At 45.1% G+C, this 22,449-nt stretch overlaps 1 protein-coding gene across 1 annotated transcript; it reads left to right on the top strand.

Annotated features, from left to right (window-relative positions):
* The first annotated feature begins 10,030 nt into the window (after positions 1-10,030).
* klf11a (Kruppel like factor 11a) lies at positions 10,031-18,460 on the top strand. The gene is made up of 4 exons (XM_078400100.1): positions 10,031-10,365; positions 11,762-12,019; positions 12,549-13,533; positions 17,824-18,460. The coding sequence occupies exons 1-4, from the start codon at positions 10,315-10,317 to the stop codon at positions 18,114-18,116; spliced, it is 1,587 nt and encodes a 528-aa protein (XP_078256226.1). The 5' UTR covers positions 10,031-10,314; the 3' UTR covers positions 18,117-18,460.
* The last annotated feature ends 3,989 nt before the right edge of the window (positions 18,461-22,449 follow it).

Raw genomic sequence — 22,449 nt, forward strand, 5'->3', positions numbered from 1 at the left:
TGAGCAGGAAAATGAAAGCCAAAGAGTAACTTTATTTGGATTGAAACTGGAAGAATCAACCTGTACCTTTACAAATTTAATTCACAGTTTTCCAATTAATACCAAATTTATACAGTGAGAGTCAAGTAATAATCCTTAAACTGAGTTTGAAACATCATAGTAAAACTATTTCTTCCAATGTGCTCTGGTGTCAGATGGGATTCTAGATTCCTGCTATATTTACAGGATAAGCACCTCAGGGCTGTGAATAAAGCTGTTTCACACTAATCTTACGCTTGCAGACATGTGCATTCCATAAAGTTTGGGTTTTCATGATCTCACTCAAGGCCATGTGAACCATTATTACCTATCAAAAACAACTTTTTCAGGGGACTTGTAATCTCCTGCAATTAACCTATTTTACTTCTGCTCAATGTGACAATTACGTTAACTGGCAGTGGGCTACTGCAGGTAAACGGGTTAGAAAATGATTAACTACAGCAAACAAAAATCCTCCTTAGGGATGGCAGTCAAGGGAGAAACATAAGAGCATTTTAGATCATTTATTAAAGGAGCAGCTTGGTTTACTGCCCATGGTTAACCTTGAGTAAATCCACCATGATCCCACAATAGCAAAAGGTATATTTTTGGCATCTTTCATAGAAACATAGAAAATAGGTGCAGGAGGAGGCTATTCGGCCCTTCGAGCCAGCACCGCTTCTTTTTCGGATGGATCCATTTAGAAGGATTTTTTTCATCCACCCTTAAACCAGTGGCAAGTTAGTGTTGGTGTTATTTGACATTTTTATTGGCCCAGACGTAAGGTAACTTCCCATGTCATGCAAAGTTTTCAACAAACTGAATACAATATACACTTATGCATTTTTGTCTGAAGAAGGGTCTCGACCCAAAACGTCACCCATTCCTTCTCTCCAGAGACGGTGCCTGTCCCGCTGAGTTACTCCGCGCATTCGCGCTGATTTGGAGTATTGCCTTTCATTTGGATGGAATGTTAGCCAATTTGTTGGGAGTACGAGAACAAATTTATACTTGGACTGTTTCGCATGGAAACAGAAGACTACCAATGTATTTGCTGGAGTGAAACAATTGTGGAGTGCAGCAGGAGAAGGCTGATCCTTGTGTCTGCAGCTCAGATCTGTAAATCTGCTCAAGTGGCCTAGTCAGTCAGTCAATTGATACAATAACGGTGTATTGAAATCGTTACAGGCCCTCCAGCCCAGCAAGTGTTGCTTCATTTATCTCCATCTTTATCCACAAATTATATTTTATTGTATTTTCTCCACAAAAGATGACAGGAAACGTTTATTTTTCCACGTGTTACTCAGTTTTACCCACAGTCTTCTCCTGTCAAGTCTGGGTGGGAGTAGCGTTAAGCATTAAGCATATAAATCCTAAGACTCAGTCTGAAGCAGGGTCTCGACCCAAAATGTCACCCATTGCTCCTCTCCAGAGATTATGCCGGTCCCGCTGAGTTACTCCAGCTTTTTGTGTCTATCTTAAGTCCCAAGACTGCTCCCGTTTACTAACCTGGCTAGAGAGATTGTTAAAATGGCAATTATTGCTTATTATGTAAAATTGGCGCTAATCCTGCGCCATGAGGCATAAAGATAAAATATTCAGTGTTGCTGATTAAAAAGGGTGGATGAAGCTGATTCAGCTCTTTGGAAATAAAGGTTGATGGAAGAAAAAGATGGAATGATTAGTAGAATGTCCAAGTCTCCCTCTCAGGATAGATCTCTTTCAATTGGATAGGTCAATGGAAGTCATGGATATCCTTTAAACAATTATGCCCAAGGTCATGCTGGTCCTATTGAAACAACTGCTGTTCAGGTAAAGAATCTGCTTTAATAACCAATATCCCAGTGGTCTGAATATTGGCTTCTCTGACTTCAAGTAACCCTTGCTTTCCTTCTCTCTCCATCCCTCCCCCTTCCCGGTTCTCCGACCAGTCTGACTGTCCCTGATTACATTTTATGTCTGTTTGCTTTGTTGTTACCTTCTCCTCGTTAACAATGATCTATTCTACATTTTCCTTGATCTCCACGCCTTTTGATATCTCAATAGACAATAGGTGTAGGAGTAGGCCATTCGGCCCTTCGAGCCAGCACGCCATTCACCGTAATCATGGCTGATCATCCACAATCAGTACCCCGTTCCTGCCTTCTCCCCATATCCCTTGACTCCGCTATCATTAAGACCTCTATCTAACTCTCTCCTGAAAGCATCTCGTTCCCACACTTACTTAACTCTGTATCTCCCCCTCCCCTGTCTCTCAGTCTGAAGGATCATGACCTGAAACGTCCCCATTCCTTCTCTCCAGAGATGCTGCCTGAGTTACTCCAGAATTTTGTTTAAATTATTTTAATCTTATTTAAAAACTCTCATTTCACTTCTGCCTTCGGGAAGAAGGTTCAAAGAGCCTGAAAACTAACGTCCAGCTTCAGGAATAGCTGCTTCCCAACATCCATCAGGTTATTGACTGCTACAAACTTTGGGCTTTGCTTTTGGATTATGTTGTTTTTAAAAAATGTATTGAACTTCTTGTCATTTATTATGGCATCTACTGAGTACTAGGTTTATATGTCTGTTTGCTACTGCAAGTAAGAATTTCATTGTTCTGTTTCAGGCCTCATAGCAATAAAACACTCTTGAATCCCTTGCCTCTAGTCTCGTCTGGTAATCTAGAGGAAATATTGGAGCCCAGGATGGTTAACTGTACAATGGTATCCCAGGGAGACCTTATCAGTGCCAGAGACTCCTGGATAATAGCCCGCCTGCAGTGCGAGGTCATTGTGTGCTTCATGGCAGATGACAGTGTCTCAGCCCCTGTAAACAAGCTGCAAATAGGTCTCCTCCACAGCACACAGGAGCTACATCAACAGACATGTAAACATAGTACTCAAGATTGTGCAGTGCCAGGTTCACACTAAATGGATACAAAACAAATCCTGAAGGGGTTTCATTCTTCCTGTTATTAACCTCATTAAACCACAATGGAAGGATTCAAACAAAAAGTTAAGGAAATCGGTTACTTCATCCAAGTGAGGGCGCATTGTTAGTTGTAGATTTCTCTACACTTTCCGTCTCTGCCTTGAATAAACTGCCTTGAATGTGTGTGAGCATCCAAAAATCTTCTCGGGTATTGAACTCCAAGGATTCCCTAGCCTCTGGGGAAAGATATTTCTTATTGTGGCGGTCCCTGGATATTAGGCCACTCCTAGGGTCAGTCCCCTCGGCACTTGACGGACAGGGACGAGGGACTGCCCACAGGCTACGGGGTTTCTGCCCAGGGCTTTTTGGGAAGTGTTCATCCCATCGGTGGAACTCGTTGTGAGTGGATGCTCACAACCTGCATTAAAGAACTTTCAAAACCTGCCTGGCGTCCAGCCTATTTCTGGCCACGTCCAGGCTCCTACATTGGTGACCCCGACGTTCATCACACGTCGTGATGGACCAGAACAATGCACAACCCAGTCCCTCCGACCTCGAATCCGTCGCGTTAAAGCTCCCGACTTTGTGGATCGAAGAGCCTGATGTCTGGTTCCAGCAGGCAGAGGCATAGTTTGCTGTGCGGGGCGTGACGGTGGATGAAACCAAATATTTCTACGTCGTCGACGCTCAGGACCAGGCGACTGTGAGGCGAGTTAAACCTTACCTTTGCGCCACCCCGGCAGCTAACAAATATGCGGGCCTCAAGGCCCTGCTCATCAGGAGGTTTGGCCTTAGCGTCCCTCGGCAGCGGTTCGACCACATTCACGTGGACATCGTGAGGCCGCTGCCGCCCGGGGCATGACCCACTTCCTCACCGTGGTCGACCACTTCACGAGGTGGCCTGTAGCTATTCCGCTGGCAGACACCTCGACAGCCACCTGCGCTCGGGCCATGGCGGCGCACTGGATCACCCAGTTCGGGGTGTCGCTGGACATAACGTCCGACCGGGGGCCTCAATTTACGTCGGTACTGTGTTCGGACGGCATGCCTCCTGGGAGTCCGCCTACACCACACTACAGCGTATCATCCACAGGCGGATGGCCTGGTGGAACGGTTTCACCGCCAGCTGAAGACTGCCCTGAAGGCTCGGCTCACTGACACAGACTGGGTGGATGCCCTGCCGTGGGTTTTGATTGGAATCCGCACCGCATCCAAAGAGGACTTGGCCTCCTCCTCCGCCGAGTTGGTGTTTGGGGCCCCGCTGACACAGCATCCCACCGGCACAGGGCCAAGTGGAGCAGCCTTCAGACGCCCTGCAACGTCTTCGGCAGGCGGTGGGCAGGCTGGCGCTGATGCCCACGTCTCGTCATGGGTCCTTCCAACCGCACGTCCCTCCTGCTCTGGAGGACTGCCAGTTCGTTTTCCTGCGCAGGGACGCTCATCAGACACCTCTCCAGCGGCCGTACGAGGGCCCCTTCCGGGTCCTGCAACACGGCTCGTCCACATTCGTCCTGGACATGGAGGGTCGGAGTGAGACCGTTTCAGTTGCGCGGCTGAAGCCAGCGCATGTTGACATTGATCGGCCAGTGCTGGTCGCGCGTCCCCACCTGCGAGGTCCCCTCCACCTGTCGGTCGGCCGGCGGTTGCTGCGCCGGGCGTGCTGCTCACCCGGGCTGGTCGCCTCGTGCGCCCTCCTGTCCGTTTCGTACCTCCGGTTCATAGGAGGGGGGGGGGCTCCTGTGGCGGTCCCTGGATATTAGGCCACTCCTTGGGTCAGTCCCCTCGGCACATGACGGACAGGGACGAGGGACTGCCCACAGGCTACCCAGGGCTTTTTGGGGAGTGTTCATCCCTTCGGTGGAACTCGTTGTGCGTGGATGCTCACAACCTGCATTAAAGAACTTTCAAAACCTGCCTGGCGTCCAGCCTATTTCTGGCCACATCCAGGCCACTATTGTCTCTCACCAAACTGCGGAGTTTTGGGTGTTGCCCAGGCCATCACACAGACCAGACTCCCCACCATCTACACTTCACGCTGCCTTGCAAAAGCAGTCAACGTAATCAAAGACTTGTCCCATCCCAGCCATTCCCACTTCCACCAGCTCCCATTGGGCAGATTGTACAGATGTTTGATAGTGTGTTCCAGCAGACTTGGAAACAGCATCTTCCCCTCTGTTAACAGGCTTCTGAACGGTCCTTCAATAAACTAGGATACTGTCTGATTCACCTCTATCTCATTGCAGATATTGGACTTTGTCTCTGGAACTATATTAAGCATTCTGTATATTTTCCTTTTCTCATAAGGTCATCCGTCATAGGAGCAGAATTAGGCCATTCAGCCCATCAAGTCTACTCCACCATTCAATCATGGCTGATGTAACTCTCCTTCCGAACCCCATTCTCCTGCCTTCTCACCATAACCCATGACACCCATGGGGTGTCATGGGTTCTCTACCCATTGTACTTGAGTTTGGCTTGATTGTATCAATGTATATTATTATCTGACTTGATTGGATTTCATACAAAACAAAGCTTTCTGCTGTATCCTGGTACACATGATAATAATAAACCTAAACCTAAATCTCTACATTGAACGGCTGAATTTAAGCCAAACTCAAGTACAAACTCAAGTACAATGGGTAGAGAACGGGTGTCAGGAGTTATGGGGAGAAGGCAGGAGAATGGGGTGAGGAGGGAGAATTAGATCAGCCATGATTGAAAGGCAGAGTAGACTTGATGGGCTAAATCTCTACCTTGAACGGCTGAATTTATACTCTGAGATCCCGACCTCTGGTCTTCACATTTCCAGTCAAAGACAAAGAAGCTGGAAAGACTGATGCCATCTCCTCATCAACTCTATCAAGCCTCTGAGAAATGTTATATATTTCAATGAGATTGATGCTTATTTTTCCAAACTCAAGGGAGTATAGGTCCGGTCAGCTTAATCTCTCCTCATATGTCAGGAATCAATTTAGTAAACCTTCACTACATTCCCCCTTTCACAAGAACATCCTACCTCAGGTGTGAGGTACACCATATTCCAAATCTAGTCTCACTAAGGCACTTTATAATTGGACCAGGCCGCATCCACTCTTGTACTCAAATAATCTTGCAGCAAAGACCAGCAAAGTGCTTGCCTTCCTAATTGCTTCTTGTGCCTACTTGCTAACTTGAAGTGATTTGTACCTATGGACACACAACTTGCAATCTTTCCAAAAAAAAATTCCCACTAAAATGGGTGCCCTCACATTTTTACAGATTTGTAGTCTTTACTAAATCCCTGCATGTCCCAGCTGGGTTTAATTCTCCCTGTTACCAACTTCATTAAGTCTTAATTGGAGGATTCAAAAAGAAAGATTCTGGGGAATTTGTTTGTTTAACACAAGTTAAGAAATCTAATCACAGGTTGACTGAAGGTTGAGTCATTTTAATCCCTATCAATAGGATCATTGTAAATCAGAAACTGGTCATTATACTGTGGCTTGGAAATACAAAGCTGCATGTGATCACGGTCATGATGAATATATCACATAAGGGCATTTTGATAGGAAACTTTTAAACACGTAGCAATATAAAGTACTGTATTATATGGAATTCCGAATCAGTGACCTCAGTGGCTTAATGAACCAAGAGACAGAGCTCAGAACGTGTTTGATTTTCTAATCTTCTGATTAGATTGCAAGATGTAGGGCATTGACGAAAATGTTAGTCTTTTACTTCATGCTTTTGAGATAATTATTGGGAATAGTTAGGCTATTCAGTTTTTAATTATTAAATACATCTTCCGATACTAAGATATCCATGTTAGATTTTCAGTAGATGAATGAAGATAATTCCTTCATCTAAATCATTTATATATATTGTAAATAACATGGGTCCCAGCACTGAGTCTTGCGGCACCCCACTAATCACTGCCTGCCATTCTGAAAATGACCCGTTAATTCCTACTCTTTGCTTTCTGTCTACCAACCAGTTCTCTATCCATGTCAATACACTACCCCCAATAACACGTGCTCTAATTTTGCATACTAGTCTCTTGTGTGGAACCTTGCCAAAGCCTTTTTGAAAGTCCAGATACACCACATTTCTAGCTTTCTATCTGAATAATAACCTGCCCTATATTTTTGGACCAAAGCAGATGAACAAGAAGATTGACTATCTATGTTCCATTTGCAACAGAATTCTGGAAAGACTTAACAGGTCAAGCAGCATCTGTGGAGAGAGAATCAGACTCAAAAGTCTCAAGCCATCAATATCCAAAATCCAATACTCCTGTTCTCATTGAACCAGTGTTTTATGTCTTCTTCCAGCAATAACATGATCATATTTTTTCTATTTATATTCCACTCGCCTTCCACGTAACCAGACTCTTGAACAGCCTTCTCATATGCTGTGGATAAATTTCACTATAGGAGCATAGTCATAGAACTGTATAGCACTGAAACAGGCTCTTCGGCCCCATCTTATCCAAGCCGATGAATTTGGCATTCTGGGCCAATATCCCTCTAAAAATTTCCTATCCATATATCTATCCAAATGTCTTTTAAAAGTTGTAATCATATCTGCTTCTATAGTTTCATCTCATTTTAGATAGACTACCCTCTGAGTGAAAAGGCTGCCTCAGAATTGCCTCTTAAATCTCTTAAGTTAAAGTTCCCACCTCCCCCAGAGATGGTCCCGTAGTCTAGAGTCCTCCCACTTTTCCCATCCCTTCAGCCATGCATTCTCCTGGCATATGGTACAGCGAGTCATCCAGAGATCACCATCCTTCTAAAATATGTTTGCAAGACCTTAGCCATCTCTCCACCCATGTGTTTGGTCCTGACATAGAATCATACAACAGAGAAACAAGCCCTTCGAGCCAACTCATCCATTCTGACCAAGATGCCCCAACTGAGCTGGTCAAATTTGCCTGCATTTGGAAAACATCCCTCTAAACTTTTCCTATTCTACTTACTTGTCAAGGGTCTTTTAAAGTCCGAACCTGCCCAATGTTTCCCTACAAGCCTGGCCCTGGAGTCCTAACAGCTTCATAAATCTTCTCTGCGCTTGCAACCTCGCTACCACAAGCATGCACTGCAACCTCTGGTTAATTTCCCTCCCCATCCAGAATGTTCCTCAGCTGCTCAGTGACATCCTTACCTCTGACCCCCAAGAAGCAAAGCATCCTGGAGTCACATCTCCAGTCTTCCTTATTGCAGCCCTAGGACTCCTTTAAAAATCTGCATTTTCTGGCCATTAACATCTCAGATCTGTCCTGGGACCAAAACAAGGTAATCATACGAAAGCACACAAACTCCTTCCCTTTCGTAGAAGTGTAAAGCGATTCAACATATCACTAATTACTCCTAGAAACATCTAAATATATATTGTTGAAAGTATCCTGACTTGTTGCGTCAGGACCTGGTATGTCATTTCCAATGCACAAGAACTCAAAAGGCTGCAGAGACTGTTGGACTCAGCCCGGTCCATCATAGACACAGCCCTCTCCACCCTCAATAGCAGCTACATGAGGTGCTGCCTCAACAAGGCGGCATCCATTATCAAAGATCCCCACAATCCAGGCTATGCCCTCTTCTTGCTGCTACCATCAGGCAGGAAATACAGAACCCTAAACTCACACACCTCCAGATTCAGTAACAGCTACTTTCCTACAATTATCAGGTTCTTGAACCTAATTCCTTACTTAGACAACAGAACACTCATGTTCGTCACTTCACCCATCTATCACCATTCTCACCTGTGTCAACTTGCCAGGTTTTGCCCCACCCTCACCTCACTTTCCAGTTTTCTTCCCACTTTCTAAATGTGTTTTGCACTTGCGCAAAATTCTAATTCCTGTTCTAATTGTGTTTTGCACATGTCTTTTTTGCAGTCTATTTTGCAAAATGTATATGTAATTCGCGCATCATTTATGTTTTTATGTTTGTCTGAGTCTATGTGCCTGTGCTGCTGTGGCAGGTAAGACTCATTGTACCCAGACCTCACCATACATAAGATAGACTCAAAGGGCTGGAGTAACTCAGCAAGTCAGGAGGCATTTCTGGAAGAAAAGTATAGATGGGACCTTTCTCAGACTCACTGTACTTGACTTGAGAAGTACTGGAGTAACTCAGCAGATCAGACCGCATACGTGGAAGAAATGGACCCACAACATTTTGGGTTAGGACGCTTCTTCAGACTGATGCAGTAGGGGGAAGAAAGCTGGAAAATAGAAGTGGGGAGGAGCAAAGCCTGACAAATTGATACAGGTGAGAATGTGATTGTCAGATGGGTAGAGAAAATGACAAAGGCTGGCGGTGAAAAGGAGATAAAAGTGTTAGATGAGGAGAGAAGAGTGGGGGAGGTGTAAAGTCAGAGGGAGGGATATGGGGGAGGAGTGAAGAAAGAGAGGGGTATACTGGCTGCTTGGGATGAAAGGATGGACATGGATTTTTACTTTCATCCAGAGCATAAGGCATGCCAATGTTTAACTGTACGGGAACGGGTAAAGAGAAATAAATCCACAATTAAATCTGAGCATCACTTGAAATTTACAGCATTTTTGGAAGCCGGCGCAGAAGGTACATAATAGTTTGCCAAAAGGATAAAATTAATTCGGCGAAAATTTGAAAAAAAGACGATTGAAGAGAAGAAATAAAATTATTTTTCCTTATAATTGTTGCAGATTGGCGCCTTTAAGTGGCTGCGAGGGGGAAAAAAGGATTAATCACAGACAGTCTTGCATGAACAAAGTTGCTGACTTCATCCTTTAAAAGAGAAAACAGCTTCCAGATGGTGGGTACCTCCCATCCCACGCCCTCCCCATGGCTCTCTTGTTTACACTGCAGCGGCATGACAGTTTCAGGGAGCCGACGTACCGCGACCTTTCCCCTAGTTTCCAGCGCGGAGTTCAGGCGGTTCTCACTGACTGAGTGGCGACCTGCGTCTGCGGCGGGGGTGGAGCGGGCGGACCTGGCTGAGCGCATGCGAGGGGGGGGCAGCGGCCGGGGTGGAGCGGGCGGACCTGGCTGAGCGCAGGGCGAGGGGGTGAAGGCGGGGCATCGGCCGCCGCCTTCACGCCAACCACGCCGGTGACGGAGGGGCCCACGCCAGCGATCAGCCTCTGATCACGCGCTCAGTGCGCCGCGATTGGCCGGCGCTCGCTACACCTTTGTCTCCCACTGGCGGAGCGGCGCCGCCCGCCCGCCCGGCAGCTGCAATGTAATGTGTGTGTTGTTCTGTGCGTGTTGCAACTGGATCGTTATGTCCAACCCCGGGAGAACTTGTTATTCTTTTTGCTACCATCTGCGAGGGCTCTCCCTTCTTGCCTATAACCTCCCTCCCACCAATGTGTTATTTTATTTTCATTTTTAAACGTTTCATTCATTTTAAATAATTAAAATGCGGTGTAATTCTCCCTGTCAAGTTGAAGAAATGGAAGAATCACGTAACGTAAGTATATTAATGTAGGAGTAATTCTAAAAGGATAATAACATTTAAATTGCTGGTGGATGATAATAAAAATATTGTGCATTTTACCTAATATTTGTATTGCTCTTCAGACTGCATTTTAAGAAAGATGTTAGATGTAAATGCAGGAAAAGCTTTGAATGTAACAATGGTAAAGGAACGCTCTTTTGGGGATATTAGGGATACATTTTGCAACATAGTACTGAATTACTACTAGATGTAACGCCAGAGCCGTAAATTGCAATCAGTACTTTCTAAATAAGGTGATAATACTATTTCATTCTCGAAAATAAGATATTTTAAGCCGATTTGGATATTTTGGCGATTAATGATTCATTGAAACGAACTCGGATGTTTGCAGCAAGGTGGAGGTTTTGACAGATAAAATACTTTCATACCATCAAATGGCGAAGTTGTAATGGTATCGTCTTAGAGCAATGCGTACAATGATGAATTTTATATCAAGCTGTATCAATCTTTCGAGTTTGTTCTCTTGGACAAAGAGATGTTGTAGGAGGGGATTTCCTGGTAGCAGTCTGTGGACATGCAGACTTCACATGCTGTTACTTCGTGACGTAGGCATGCTTCAGTAATAGGAGCTAGAGGCGTTTGGGGTCATCGCGTCTATCTTCAGCCCAATATCTCTTTAATACTTTTTACCAACTTCCCACATTGGCAGCACCAAATGCATCTGATATATGGCAATTAGTTGTTAATTGGAAATATCCTCGAATGTAAAATAAAGTCATTGTAAGCAGGTGTAGGAAGAAACTGCAGATGCTGGTTTAAACCGAAGTTAGACACAAAATGCTGGAGTAACTCAGCGGGTTAGGCAGCATCTGTAAGGCAGATGAGATGCTGCCTGACCCACTGAGTTACTCCAGCTTTTTGTGTCTATCTGCAATTTCAGGTTCTCAGTTGAGTAAAAAGCTGCAGATGCTGTAATTCTGAACAAAAAAAAAGAAAATGGTGGAAGTGATTTGCAGCCAAATAGTTATTGTTGGGGAGAGAAACACGGTTAATATTGCAGGTCAAAGAGCCTGGAACCAGAACTGGAATTTGCTGAGCGATTCTACGATTGTTTTGCTTTTGTTTCATTTTAGATGATTTTGTGTGAAGGTATGTATGAAATTCTCATGCATTACAATTTGAGAATATACTGACATTGCATAAATGGTGTTTATATCTAAATTGGTGAAGTACTTTGTCACTATTCTGATAAATTGAGGAAAAATCGAATTTGTACCCCTTGAACACTTTTTTAACTTGCATGTAATTAGAATTGAATGACATAAAACGATGTATAAAGAAACAATGATTTTCTTAATTGGAGTGCAATGGATTTTAATTTTTAAAATGAGATGCTTTTTGCCAACAGGTTGAAATCATTGGCATTTATGAGTCGATATTAGAAAGGAAACGTCATGACAGTGAAAAGTCCTCTGGTAGTCCACTGGAACAGAATGATATTGAAGCTGTGGAGGCTCTTGTTTGTATGAGTTCCTGGGGACAACGGTCACAAAAAGGGGATCTCTTAAAAATGCGACCACTTACACCTGCTTCAGACACAGATTCTGTGCACTGTGAATCTGTTCCTCCATTGCTGCAGAGGGACTTTCATTCTTTTTCATTCCTCGTAAGTATAGGATTGTTCTCAATTATGTATATATTTTTTAGTTTAGTTTATTGTCACGTGTACCTCGGTACACGTGACAATACTTTTGTATTGACAATACTTTACGAAAAACCTTTGTTGCATGTTAACCAGTCAATGAAAAGACAGTGCATGATGACAATCGAGCCATTCACAGTGTACCAATACATAAGAGAATAATGTACAGTGCAAGATAAAGTCAGTGAAGTCAGATCAATGCTAGTTTGAGGGTGTCCAATGAGGTAGATAGTAGTTCAGGGCTGCTCTCTAGTTGTGGTAGGATGTAATTTAGGTATTTGTAATCGGGAAGTCAAAACCAAACATGATGGACTTGGCAGTGATTTAAAATTTATAAACTGATATGCAACTATAGCTGCAGCTGTTGATGGATTCTATTTAGGATCAGATGTAATGAAAAAATAAGAACAGATTGCTGTACCTCTTCTTATAGAAGGGTTGTTGAACTTAACGCGGCCTTAAACTAAGTGTCACGTTTCCTGTGTCTTTACAGTGTATGACACCACCGCATAGTCCTGGTGTTGTTGAATCAGCCAATGCTCCACCAGTGCCACAAATTACCTACACTAAGCTCGTGACTGTCACTGCAAGCGGTGGAGTCCATGCAGCCAATGTCGCGGCCGTGAAGCCGTCTTTGGTGAACACTCACGAGTTTTCCTGTCAGAGACCTCCGGTGGTTGAATGGACGGCGGCTGCGGCTGCTCCTCATTGCCGGTCCGTGGCCACCAGCGTCATCCGGCACACAGCTGACAATTCACCGTGCGGTCACATTCCTTCACCGCCGCTGACCGAGAGACCCCGCTCGAGCCTCCAAAGCCTTGGGACGAAGGCCAAAGGAAGAGCAGCAATCCAGTGCCGGCACACTAAGGAGATACGTTCGGCCACGGGTGTTGAGAGCAGAAACTGTTTGCAGCAGCACTTCAAGTTAGCTAGCAAGGAGCCACGGCCAGCAATGTTCCCCCTCGCACCATCTTGTACAACAAACAAAATTGAAACTGGACAACAAAACCCAGCCAGGTCTCTGCCCCCTCCAGCTGTGGTGAACACTCCTGTTATCTGTCAGATGTTGCCCGTGAAAGGGGGAGTAAGAGACGGAACAGGGGGAGGAGCAGGAGGAGGTAGCATCATTTCAGCCTTGATTCAAACACCAAACAACTGTGCAAACCGAATGTTTTCCCACACTGCTCCGGTTTCTCAACGGCTTCTGGTGGGAACGTCAGTGTCACAAGGGACTGTGATGTTTGTGCTGCCGCAGCCTGCTCTAACGTCACCATCTCCTGGTCAGCAGGCCATAATGACGGTCGGGAACGCCAAGCTGCTGCCCCTGGCTCCAGCCCCAGTCTTTGTCTCCTCCGGACAAAACTGTGCACCGCAGATGGATTTCTCTCGGCGGCGTAACTACATTTGCAATTTTACTGGATGCCGGAAGACCTACTTCAAGAGTTCGCACTTAAAAGCACATCTCCGAACACACACAGGTAGACTTTTAAGTTTAACATATTTTGTGTCATTTGATGCCATACCCTGGAAGATGTGATCTGAGTTGTGAGCTATCCATGCAAATTTTAATCTAAAAAAAGATTGTGGGTTATTCTTTTACATATGTGATGATAAAATTGGAAAACACAAGTCAAATACTTTTCCCAATGGTTCTAATAATTACAAACAATTTAAATTTTCTGACATATACCAAACAAAGTAAAAACATCCTAACTGGAAGAATGTTATATTCACCATCTCGGCATCTCTTTTTCCTTCATTCCCATTTTTGATGCAGGTAAATATGGGGCTGTATAAATGGTACACAGCAAAACAGCATTTCATAGTTTCCCCAGAAATGTTGGAAGTTACTCGTACATTTCCCTCGTAATATATCGTGTTTCTCTATTCTTTTTTGGAAGGCAAAGTGGGTCATGAAGAAATTCGTTAATCGGCAATGTAATGGTTTTTACCCATAAGTAGGAATTAGGCTTTGTTGACATGGTCAAAATATGACCACCAGGTGGCGCCGCAATGGCTGCCTCGCCAACAGTCTGTCTTGTCCTTTTCTTCCTTCGTTGTTTTTTTACTATGTGTTAAATGTATGTTTTGGTGTATCTTCAGCTTTGTTTTGTGGGAGGGTTGGGGGAAACTTTTTTAAATCTCCTGCCTCGACGGAGATGCGATATTTTTTCCGTATCGTATCTCCGTCCGCACTGCAGCCTAACATCGAGGAGCTGGTGGCCTCTTGGTGGGGATCGACTTTGGGAGCTCCAACCGTGGGAGCCTACAGGACTTAACATCGTGGAGCTGGCGGTCCCTGACGGGGATCCAACTGCGGGAGCCTGCGGACTTTAACATCGTGGAGCTCGTAGTGTCTTGGTTAGGGACCGACTTCGGGAGCTCCAAGCCGCAGGGGCTTCAACCGCTCTGATCGCGGGAATTTTGACCGCCCCGACGTGGGGCTTCGACCGCCGGCTGCAGGAGCTTCGATCGCCCCGACTGCGGATGGTTTGACTGCCCCGACCACCGGAGAGTAAAGAGGAAAGAAGATTGGACTTTATTGCCTTCCATCACAGTGAGGAATGCGGAGAATCCACTGTTGTGGATGTTTATGTTAACCTTTATGTAGTTGTGTGTCTTGTTGCTTTTTTTTAGTATGACTATGGTAAATCGAGTTTCACTGTTCCTTAATTGGTACATGTGATAATAAAATACCCGTTGAACCTTTTATATTGACTGTTCCCGATTTCTGTTGTAAAGGGTGTGGTGAACCACCTTCTATCTTGTAAAAGCACTGCCACAATCCCAGGGTGTTAACCCAGCTACATGGCCAAAGGGTAATATATGTCCAGGTCAGTGTCATGTGCTTGTCCTGGAGGTTGCGCTATTTCCATGCATTCTGCTGTGTTTGTCCTAGAGACTAGAGAACACACAGGTTTGATGAAGAGTTGGTGCTTTGCTGCATGTAGCTATTACACATTGCCACTCTTTCACTCAGAAGCCTCCAGAGGGGCTTTAGGAGTGAATACAATTACAACTTTCATCTGGACAAATACAAGCAAATGGGACTAGCCCAGAATGCAAACTTGGTCTGCATGGAAAGTTGGGCTGAATAGCTTGTTTCCATTCTGTGTAGCTCTATGACTCAGTAGCAGGGGTAGAGGAAAATATCCACTGACTTGGCCTCCACAGCCCTCTGTGACAATGAGTTCCACAGATGACCTGCCCTCTGATTAAAGAAGTTCTTCCACACCTCCTTTCTAAAAGAGTGCCCTTTAATTCTGAGGCTGCATTCATTGTGTAACTTTGAATGATAGAAACGAGGAACTGCAGATGCCGGTTTACAAAAGACAAAGTGCTGGAGTAAGGCTGGCAGCATCTCTGGAGAACATGGATACGTGATGTTTTAGTTCGGCACCTTCAGACTGATTGTATGGAGGCGGGGTAAAGAACGCGGGAAAAGAGGAGGGGCAGGACTAAGCATGGCAGGTAATAGGTGAACACGGGCGAGGGAATGGGGGGGGGGGGGGAGGAGTTTGATAAGCAGATGGTTCGAAAACAGGCCTGAGAAAGAGTTGTGAATTGTGAAGCCGGAGGAAGGAATGTTAGGAGGGAAGAAATGGTTGCGAGTCCAGGTGGGAGGGGTGGAGGGGGGGGGGGGGGGGGGGAGAAGAAAGAAGACTGTGGAAGAGAAAGGGGAGGGGGAGTGGGGTTGACTTCATTGGCGCCAGGTCTCATTGAAGCCACATTTATCCAGACACGAGGAGAGCATGCCATTACTGACCTGATATGCACCTTGTTGAGGGTGAAAAGACTTTTTAAATCGGGATGAATCATTTATCGCAGGTCCTCGGGATCTGTTCCTGAAGCAGTACTATTTAATGTGGCTGCTCCTGTTAAACATTGGCCAGTGATGATATTCAGGATATTGATGGCAAGGTATTTCGCAATGCTGATGCCATCAAATGTCAAGGGGAATTGATTCTTCTTGGAGATTGAAATTCTTGGAGCCTGCATTGAAATGGCACGTGTTATTTATCTACTATCAGCCCCGGTTGAATTCTGGCCAGGTGTTGCTGCACGGGATCATTGTGGTCGTTCATTTTACAAGTTGTAATCAGTGCCATTGGGGACTAATCAATTTTCAGTATATTTCAGCAAACAAAATTGAGCCCCTTAATCCAAACCATGCTTTGCTCTTACAGATTATATGTAACAACTGTTGGTCATACTGTCAAATAGGAAGCAGGCTCTTCGGCCCAACTCGTCCATGGCAACCAAGATGCCCATCTGAGCTTCATTTGGCCCCTATCCCTCTAAACATTTCCTATCCATCTATCTGTTCAAATCTCTTTTGCATGTTATTGTACCTGCCTCAACTACTTCCTCTGGCCACATACCCATCACCCACATACCCATCACCCACATACCCATCACCCACATACCCATCACCCACATACCCATCACCCTCTATGTAAAATTTGTCCCTGAGCTTCCTATTAAATCTTTCCCCTCTCGCCTTAAACCACGGCTTTCTAGTTCTTGATTCCCCGCCTCTGGGAGAAAATAACTGCATTAACCCTATCTATTTCCCTCATGAGTTTAAACACATCTACCCTCTGTGTCCTGCGCTCAAGGAAGAAAGTCCTAGCCTGCCCAACCTCTCCCTGAGATCTCAGGTTCTTGAGTCTTGGCAACATCTTCATGTATCTTCTCTGTACCTTTTCCAGCTTCATAACATCTTTCCTATAGCACATCTGCTATAGGAGGAGTTGGCTGCGCCTAACGGCTGCGGCTCTCTGGCAGTCTGTTTGTCTTTTTTTCTTTTTTTTTGTTTGTGTCGGTGTTGGGATGGTTTTTGTTTCTGTTTTTGGCTGTGTATGTGTGGTGGGGGGGTGGGGTGGGGTGGGGCGGGGGAAACCTTTCTTTTATTAGGTCTCTTCCCCGGGGCGCAGCTCGCCCGCGGGGCCTTCCATCGCCGGCACGGCTCGGCTGCGGGACTTAACATCGCCAGCGCGGCTCGGCCGCGGGACGTTTCAGTGCCCGGTGCGGCTCGGCCGCGGGACGTTTCAGTGCCCGGTGCGGCTCGGCCGCGGGACGTTTCAGTGCCCGGTGCGGCTCGGCCGCTGGACTTAACATCGCCCGGTGCGGCCGCGGGACGTTTCAGTGCCCGGTGCGGCTCGGCCGCGGGACGTTTCGGTGCCCGGTGCGGCTCGGCCGCTGGACTTAACATCGCCCGGTGCGGCCGCGGGACGTTTCGGTGCCCAGGGCGGCTCGGCCGCGGGGCCTTGCGGGGGCTGTGCGTGTCGTTTGCCTCGGTAGGGGTCGAGCTGCCTGTCCGTGGGTGCGGGGGGGAGAGAGGGAAGTTTTGTTGCCTCCATCACAGTGAGGGGGTGTTTGGAGTCACTGTGATGGATGTTTGTGTTGGGGTCGGGTGTCCTGTGTTCTTTTCTTTTTTGCTGTGTTTTGTGTGACTGCTGAAATTTCGTTCGGTGTAAAAAGCCGAGTGACAATAAAGTGTTGTTATGTTATGTTATGCAGTTATTTTCCTACATTATCTTTCCTATAGCAGTTCAGTTTTGATCACCCAGGAGCATGAGTGCTTCTTAGATTAAAGTAACAACGTTTATATTTGCTACCTGTGTATATTGTTTAGGTTAACATCTCCTTAGAATAGTGTTATGGTCATCATTATACCTGTAAATAAAATATAAAGTGTGGCCTTGCCAGCGTCTTGTAGAACTATTGACGAAGCACAATTCTAATGCCAGGTTTTATCTTTCCAGGCGAGAAACCATTTAACTGTAACTGGGAAGGATGCGACAAAAAGTTTGCTCGCTCAGACGAACTGTCGCGCCACCGCAGGACTCACACTGGAGAGAAGAAGTTCATGTGCCCCGTCTGTGATCGGCGTTTCATGCGCAGCGACCACCTCACCAAGCACGCCCGTCGACACATGACCACAAAGAAAGTCCCCAACTGGCAGGCCGAGGTCAACAAGCTGAACAAGATCGCTATCTCTGCACCTTCGGCCATCTCTGTGAAAAACGTGCTGCTTCCTCCAACATCGTCCACCTGAATGAGATGACTTGCTGACAAAATTTGCACTAAGTGAGTTATCAACAGGAACTGAAGCAGCCGCTGACTGACATCTGATGAGTTCTCGCGTATCTCTGAACACCATATGCTTTACCGCACTCTCAAAGCATAACTTTATCTTTCCGATGTATGCGAGTGGTAAGGACATCTTTGTAAACAGGTTGGACATCAAAATCTGGCACGCATAAGGTTGGATTTTCCCTCATTTGTATTGCACGGAGCACAGGGAAATTCTATCATGGAAAATTCTCATTATATTCTAAACATTTTAGGTGTATTGTAAATAGTATTTGCTATGCACATTCTATACTTCCTCTATTTAATAAAATAATTTTCATGTATGACGAATGAGAATATTTTGTTGTCTGATAATTTTCCCCATACAAGAACAACAGTAAACCCTTTTATAGCTGTGAAATTTTGTGCTGCCCTCTTCTACATTCTAACCCACTGCAATTCACAACCAACAGGCTAAGAATTGGAATGACTAATTTTTACATATTTATCGTATACTATTTTGCAAACACTTTATTTAATATCATTCACATCTTGGAACTATGCCCATTATATTAGGTGACAAAATGTATATTTTTTTCCTCGTGGCATAAATGTTCCCTTTAATAATCTTTCTGTGAAGCTTAACAAATGTGTTTACTACACCATGTGTAAATAGGTGCAGATCTTGTTATTTCTACATTGCCTCTGTATGGTGTATATTATACATTGCGTGAGGTTGTGTGAAACATCCAACTCAAGATGGTCATTGGATAGGCTGTATCTTTTTATAAGGTCAATGGTTCACAATAGAGATTGGGTGATGAAAATCAAAATGACTGGATGCTGGTATTCTGAAATAAAGACAGAAAATGTTGGAAACATTCAACAGGTCAGGCTGCATCTGCGGAAATCTGAAGTAAAATATTGATGGAAACTATTTTACAGCATTTTTATTAATCAGGAGATGGACGGGTTCAGTGAAAAAGCAATGAGCATGGGGAGAAGGCAGGATAATGGGGTTGAGAGGGAGAGATAGATCAGCCATGATTGAATGGCAGAGTAGACTTGATGGGCCGAATGGCCAAATTCTGCTCCTATAATCTATGACCTATAAAATCATCAGATCCCATGAGGTAATCGGGGTTAACTCCGTCATAAGATAACTGTGTATCCTTCACAGAAATCAGAAGAACTGTTTTAATTGTGTGATGACGAGGGTAGGTGTTGGCAAGCTAAGACCAAAAATTTGAAGAACTAAATTCATAATTGCTCTTTGCATCTGTGTGCTTGAAAAGCAGAAATTACAGCTGGGTTCCTGGATAGTTCATAACTGTGTAAAAACATATTTTTGCCTTTTACAAGTCACAAAGTTGGCCAGCACAAACTTTATTATGCCAAAAAATTAACTTTATAATGTTGCTGTTTGATGCCATTTGTAAAGCTGACTTGCATGTGGTTTTTTTTGTGAAATTCCTCCATGATCTCACCCCTCTCTAGTTTTGTAATCTATTTTTGAATCTGTGCTTCTCCACTTCTGGCCTCAAGAACATCCCCAACTTTAATCACTCTTGTCTCTAACAACTGTGTCTTCAGCTGCAAAGCCCTTGGCTCCTGAACTTACCTGTCCTTCCTCCTTGAAATCTACCTCTGACCAAGCTTCTGGTAATTCCTCCTGTGATTTGGCATAGGCTTTCTCTTTGACAATCCTTCTATGAAGCGCAATTACGGTCTTTGCTATGTTATCATCTCAATCTAAATAGGTGCAGTTGTTCTTGCTATTTCTGCATTGCCTCTCAGCCACCGACACACAGGGCCCAAAGGAACGAACACCAAAACTACAGAATCTTTCTCCTGCGTATTGCTGGAGATTCCTTTCCATTTAACTAGTAATAATTTTGCGTTACGATATTTTAAATGTACATTGGATAAATCACAACTGTGAGGAAGGGAATTTTAAGTGAGTTTGATGCACAAAATGAGAACAGTTGGGTGCTCACTTCCTATCCCTTAACACCATGAGTTAAGGATTTGCACAAAGATTTGGCTAAATACTCTTCCATGTCACAGAAATTCATGGAAAAACTATTTTTTTTAAAGATGATTGGTTGCAATTTCCACCGTTCAAATGGTTGAATTGTTTGGTGTCTATATATATCAATGGATGCTCACATTTTCTAACCGGGCTGATCAAAAACTTTGTTCTACTGCATAACACAAAGTTAAAGTGCCATCCTACCTGCACGCACAATTGTCAAATATATTCTAAGAGAGAAAATGATCACATGGATAGATGAGTTGGAGTACAGGAGGGAGATTGATAATTTATTGAATGGTGCCAGAACATCAACCTTGCTCTCGGCGCTGGCAAGACCAAGGACCTGATTGTTCATGTAAGAAAATAACTGCAGATGCTGGTACAAATTGAAGGTATTTATTCACAAAATGCTGGAGTAACTCAGCAGGTCGGGCAGCATCTCGGGAGAGAAGGAATGGGTGACGTTTCAGGTCGAGACCCTTCTTCAGACATGTCAGGGGGGGCGGGACAAAGGAAGGATGTAGGTGGAGACAGGAAAATAGAGGGAGATCTGGGAAGGAGGAGGGGAAGAGAGGGACAGAGGAACTATCTAAAGTTGGAGAAGTCAATGTTCATACCACTGGGCTGCAAACTGCCCAGGCGAAATATGAGGTGCTGTTCCTCCAATTTCCGGTGGGCCTCACTATGGCACTGGAGGAGGCCCATGACAGAAAGGTCAGACTGGGAGGGGGAGTTGAAGTGCTCGGCCACCGGAAATCAGTTTGGTTAATGCGGACCGAGCGCAGGTGTTCAGCGAAGCGATCGTCGAGCCTGCGCTTGGTTTCGCCGATGTAAATAAGTTGAAATCTAGAGCAGCGGATGCAATAGATGAGGTTGGAGGAGGTGCAGGTGAACCTTTGTCTCACCTGGAAAGATTGTATGGGTCCTTGGATGGAGTTGAGGGGGGAGGTAAAGGGACAGGTGTTGCATCTCGTGCGGTTGCAGGGGAAAGTGCCCGGGGATGGGGTGGTTTGGGTGGGAAGGGACGAGTGGACCAGGGAGTTACGGAGTTGCTGCCCGACCTGTTGAGTTACTCCAGCACTTTGTGAATAATACCTGATTGTTCATTGCAGGAAGGGAGAGCCGGGAATCCATGAACCTGTTTGCATCAACAGTGGAGAGGGTCAACAGTCTCGAGTTCGTGTGTGTGCACATCGCTGTAGATCTGTCCTGGACCCAGCACGTTGATGCAAGCACAAATCGAACATGCAAGCACAATGCATCTGCTTCCTCAGAAGATTAGGGAGAATTTCTATATCGCCCGAATACATTATCGAACTGTTATATGGTAGAGCGCAGACCAACTGTTTGCATCATGGCATGGTTCACTAACTCAAACACCTGACAAAGGAGGCGACAGAGTGGTAGATATTGCCCCGTTCATCACGTGTACTGATTTCCCCACCCCCGGAAGGAATCTGTTGGAGGCACTGCCTCAAAAAGGCTGCTAATATCATCACACCACTCTGGCCATGTTCTTATGTTATTCCCATCAATTCCCAGCCTGAAAACTGACCACCAGATTATAGAACAACTTCTTCCAAGCAACCAAACAGCAACTCTGCACAACACTAACCTCAACAACTATGATATTTTATGGCCTGTGGTTTTTGCTTGTACTACAGACAGGTTTCGCATAGTATTATGGTTATGTAATATTACTGTTATTGTATTTTAATATGATTACGTGGTTATTTGTGTTAATGGGCCTGTTAAGTTGCAGCAAGTAAGAATGTCATTGTCCTGTTGCCGGTGCATCTGACAATGAAACATCTGAGATACATATGACAGTTAGCCCTCTTGACGAGATAAGAGGAGTAGGAAGGAAGAAGGGTCTCAACCTGAAACGTCACCCATTTCTTCTCTCCAGAGATGCAGCCTGTCACGCTGAGTTACTCCAGCTTTTCGTGCCTATCTTAGGTTACTGAGTAAGAAGGTGGGCATGATGGTGCATCAGGTAGTGCTGCTGCCTCAGCTCCAAGGACGCAGGTTTGATCCGCGACCGTAGACACTGTGGAGTTTGTATTTTGTTCTGTGACCGCATGGGTTTCTATCGCTTGCTCTGCTTTCCTCCCACATCCTAAAGATGTGCTGGTAGGTTAACTGACTGCTGTAAATTGCCCCATGGTTGTCGGTAAGTGGCAAAAAAAAATTTAAAGTCATGTTGATGGGCAGGGCTACAGAGAAAGAAATGGCAGTGATCAGATTGCTTAGGTGGGAGTATGTGCAGACCCGATGGGCT

Source organism: Rhinoraja longicauda, chromosome 5 (assembly GCF_053455715.1).
Source record: "Rhinoraja longicauda isolate Sanriku21f chromosome 5, sRhiLon1.1, whole genome shotgun sequence".
Taxonomy (NCBI): domain Eukaryota; kingdom Metazoa; phylum Chordata; class Chondrichthyes; order Rajiformes; family Arhynchobatidae; genus Rhinoraja; species Rhinoraja longicauda.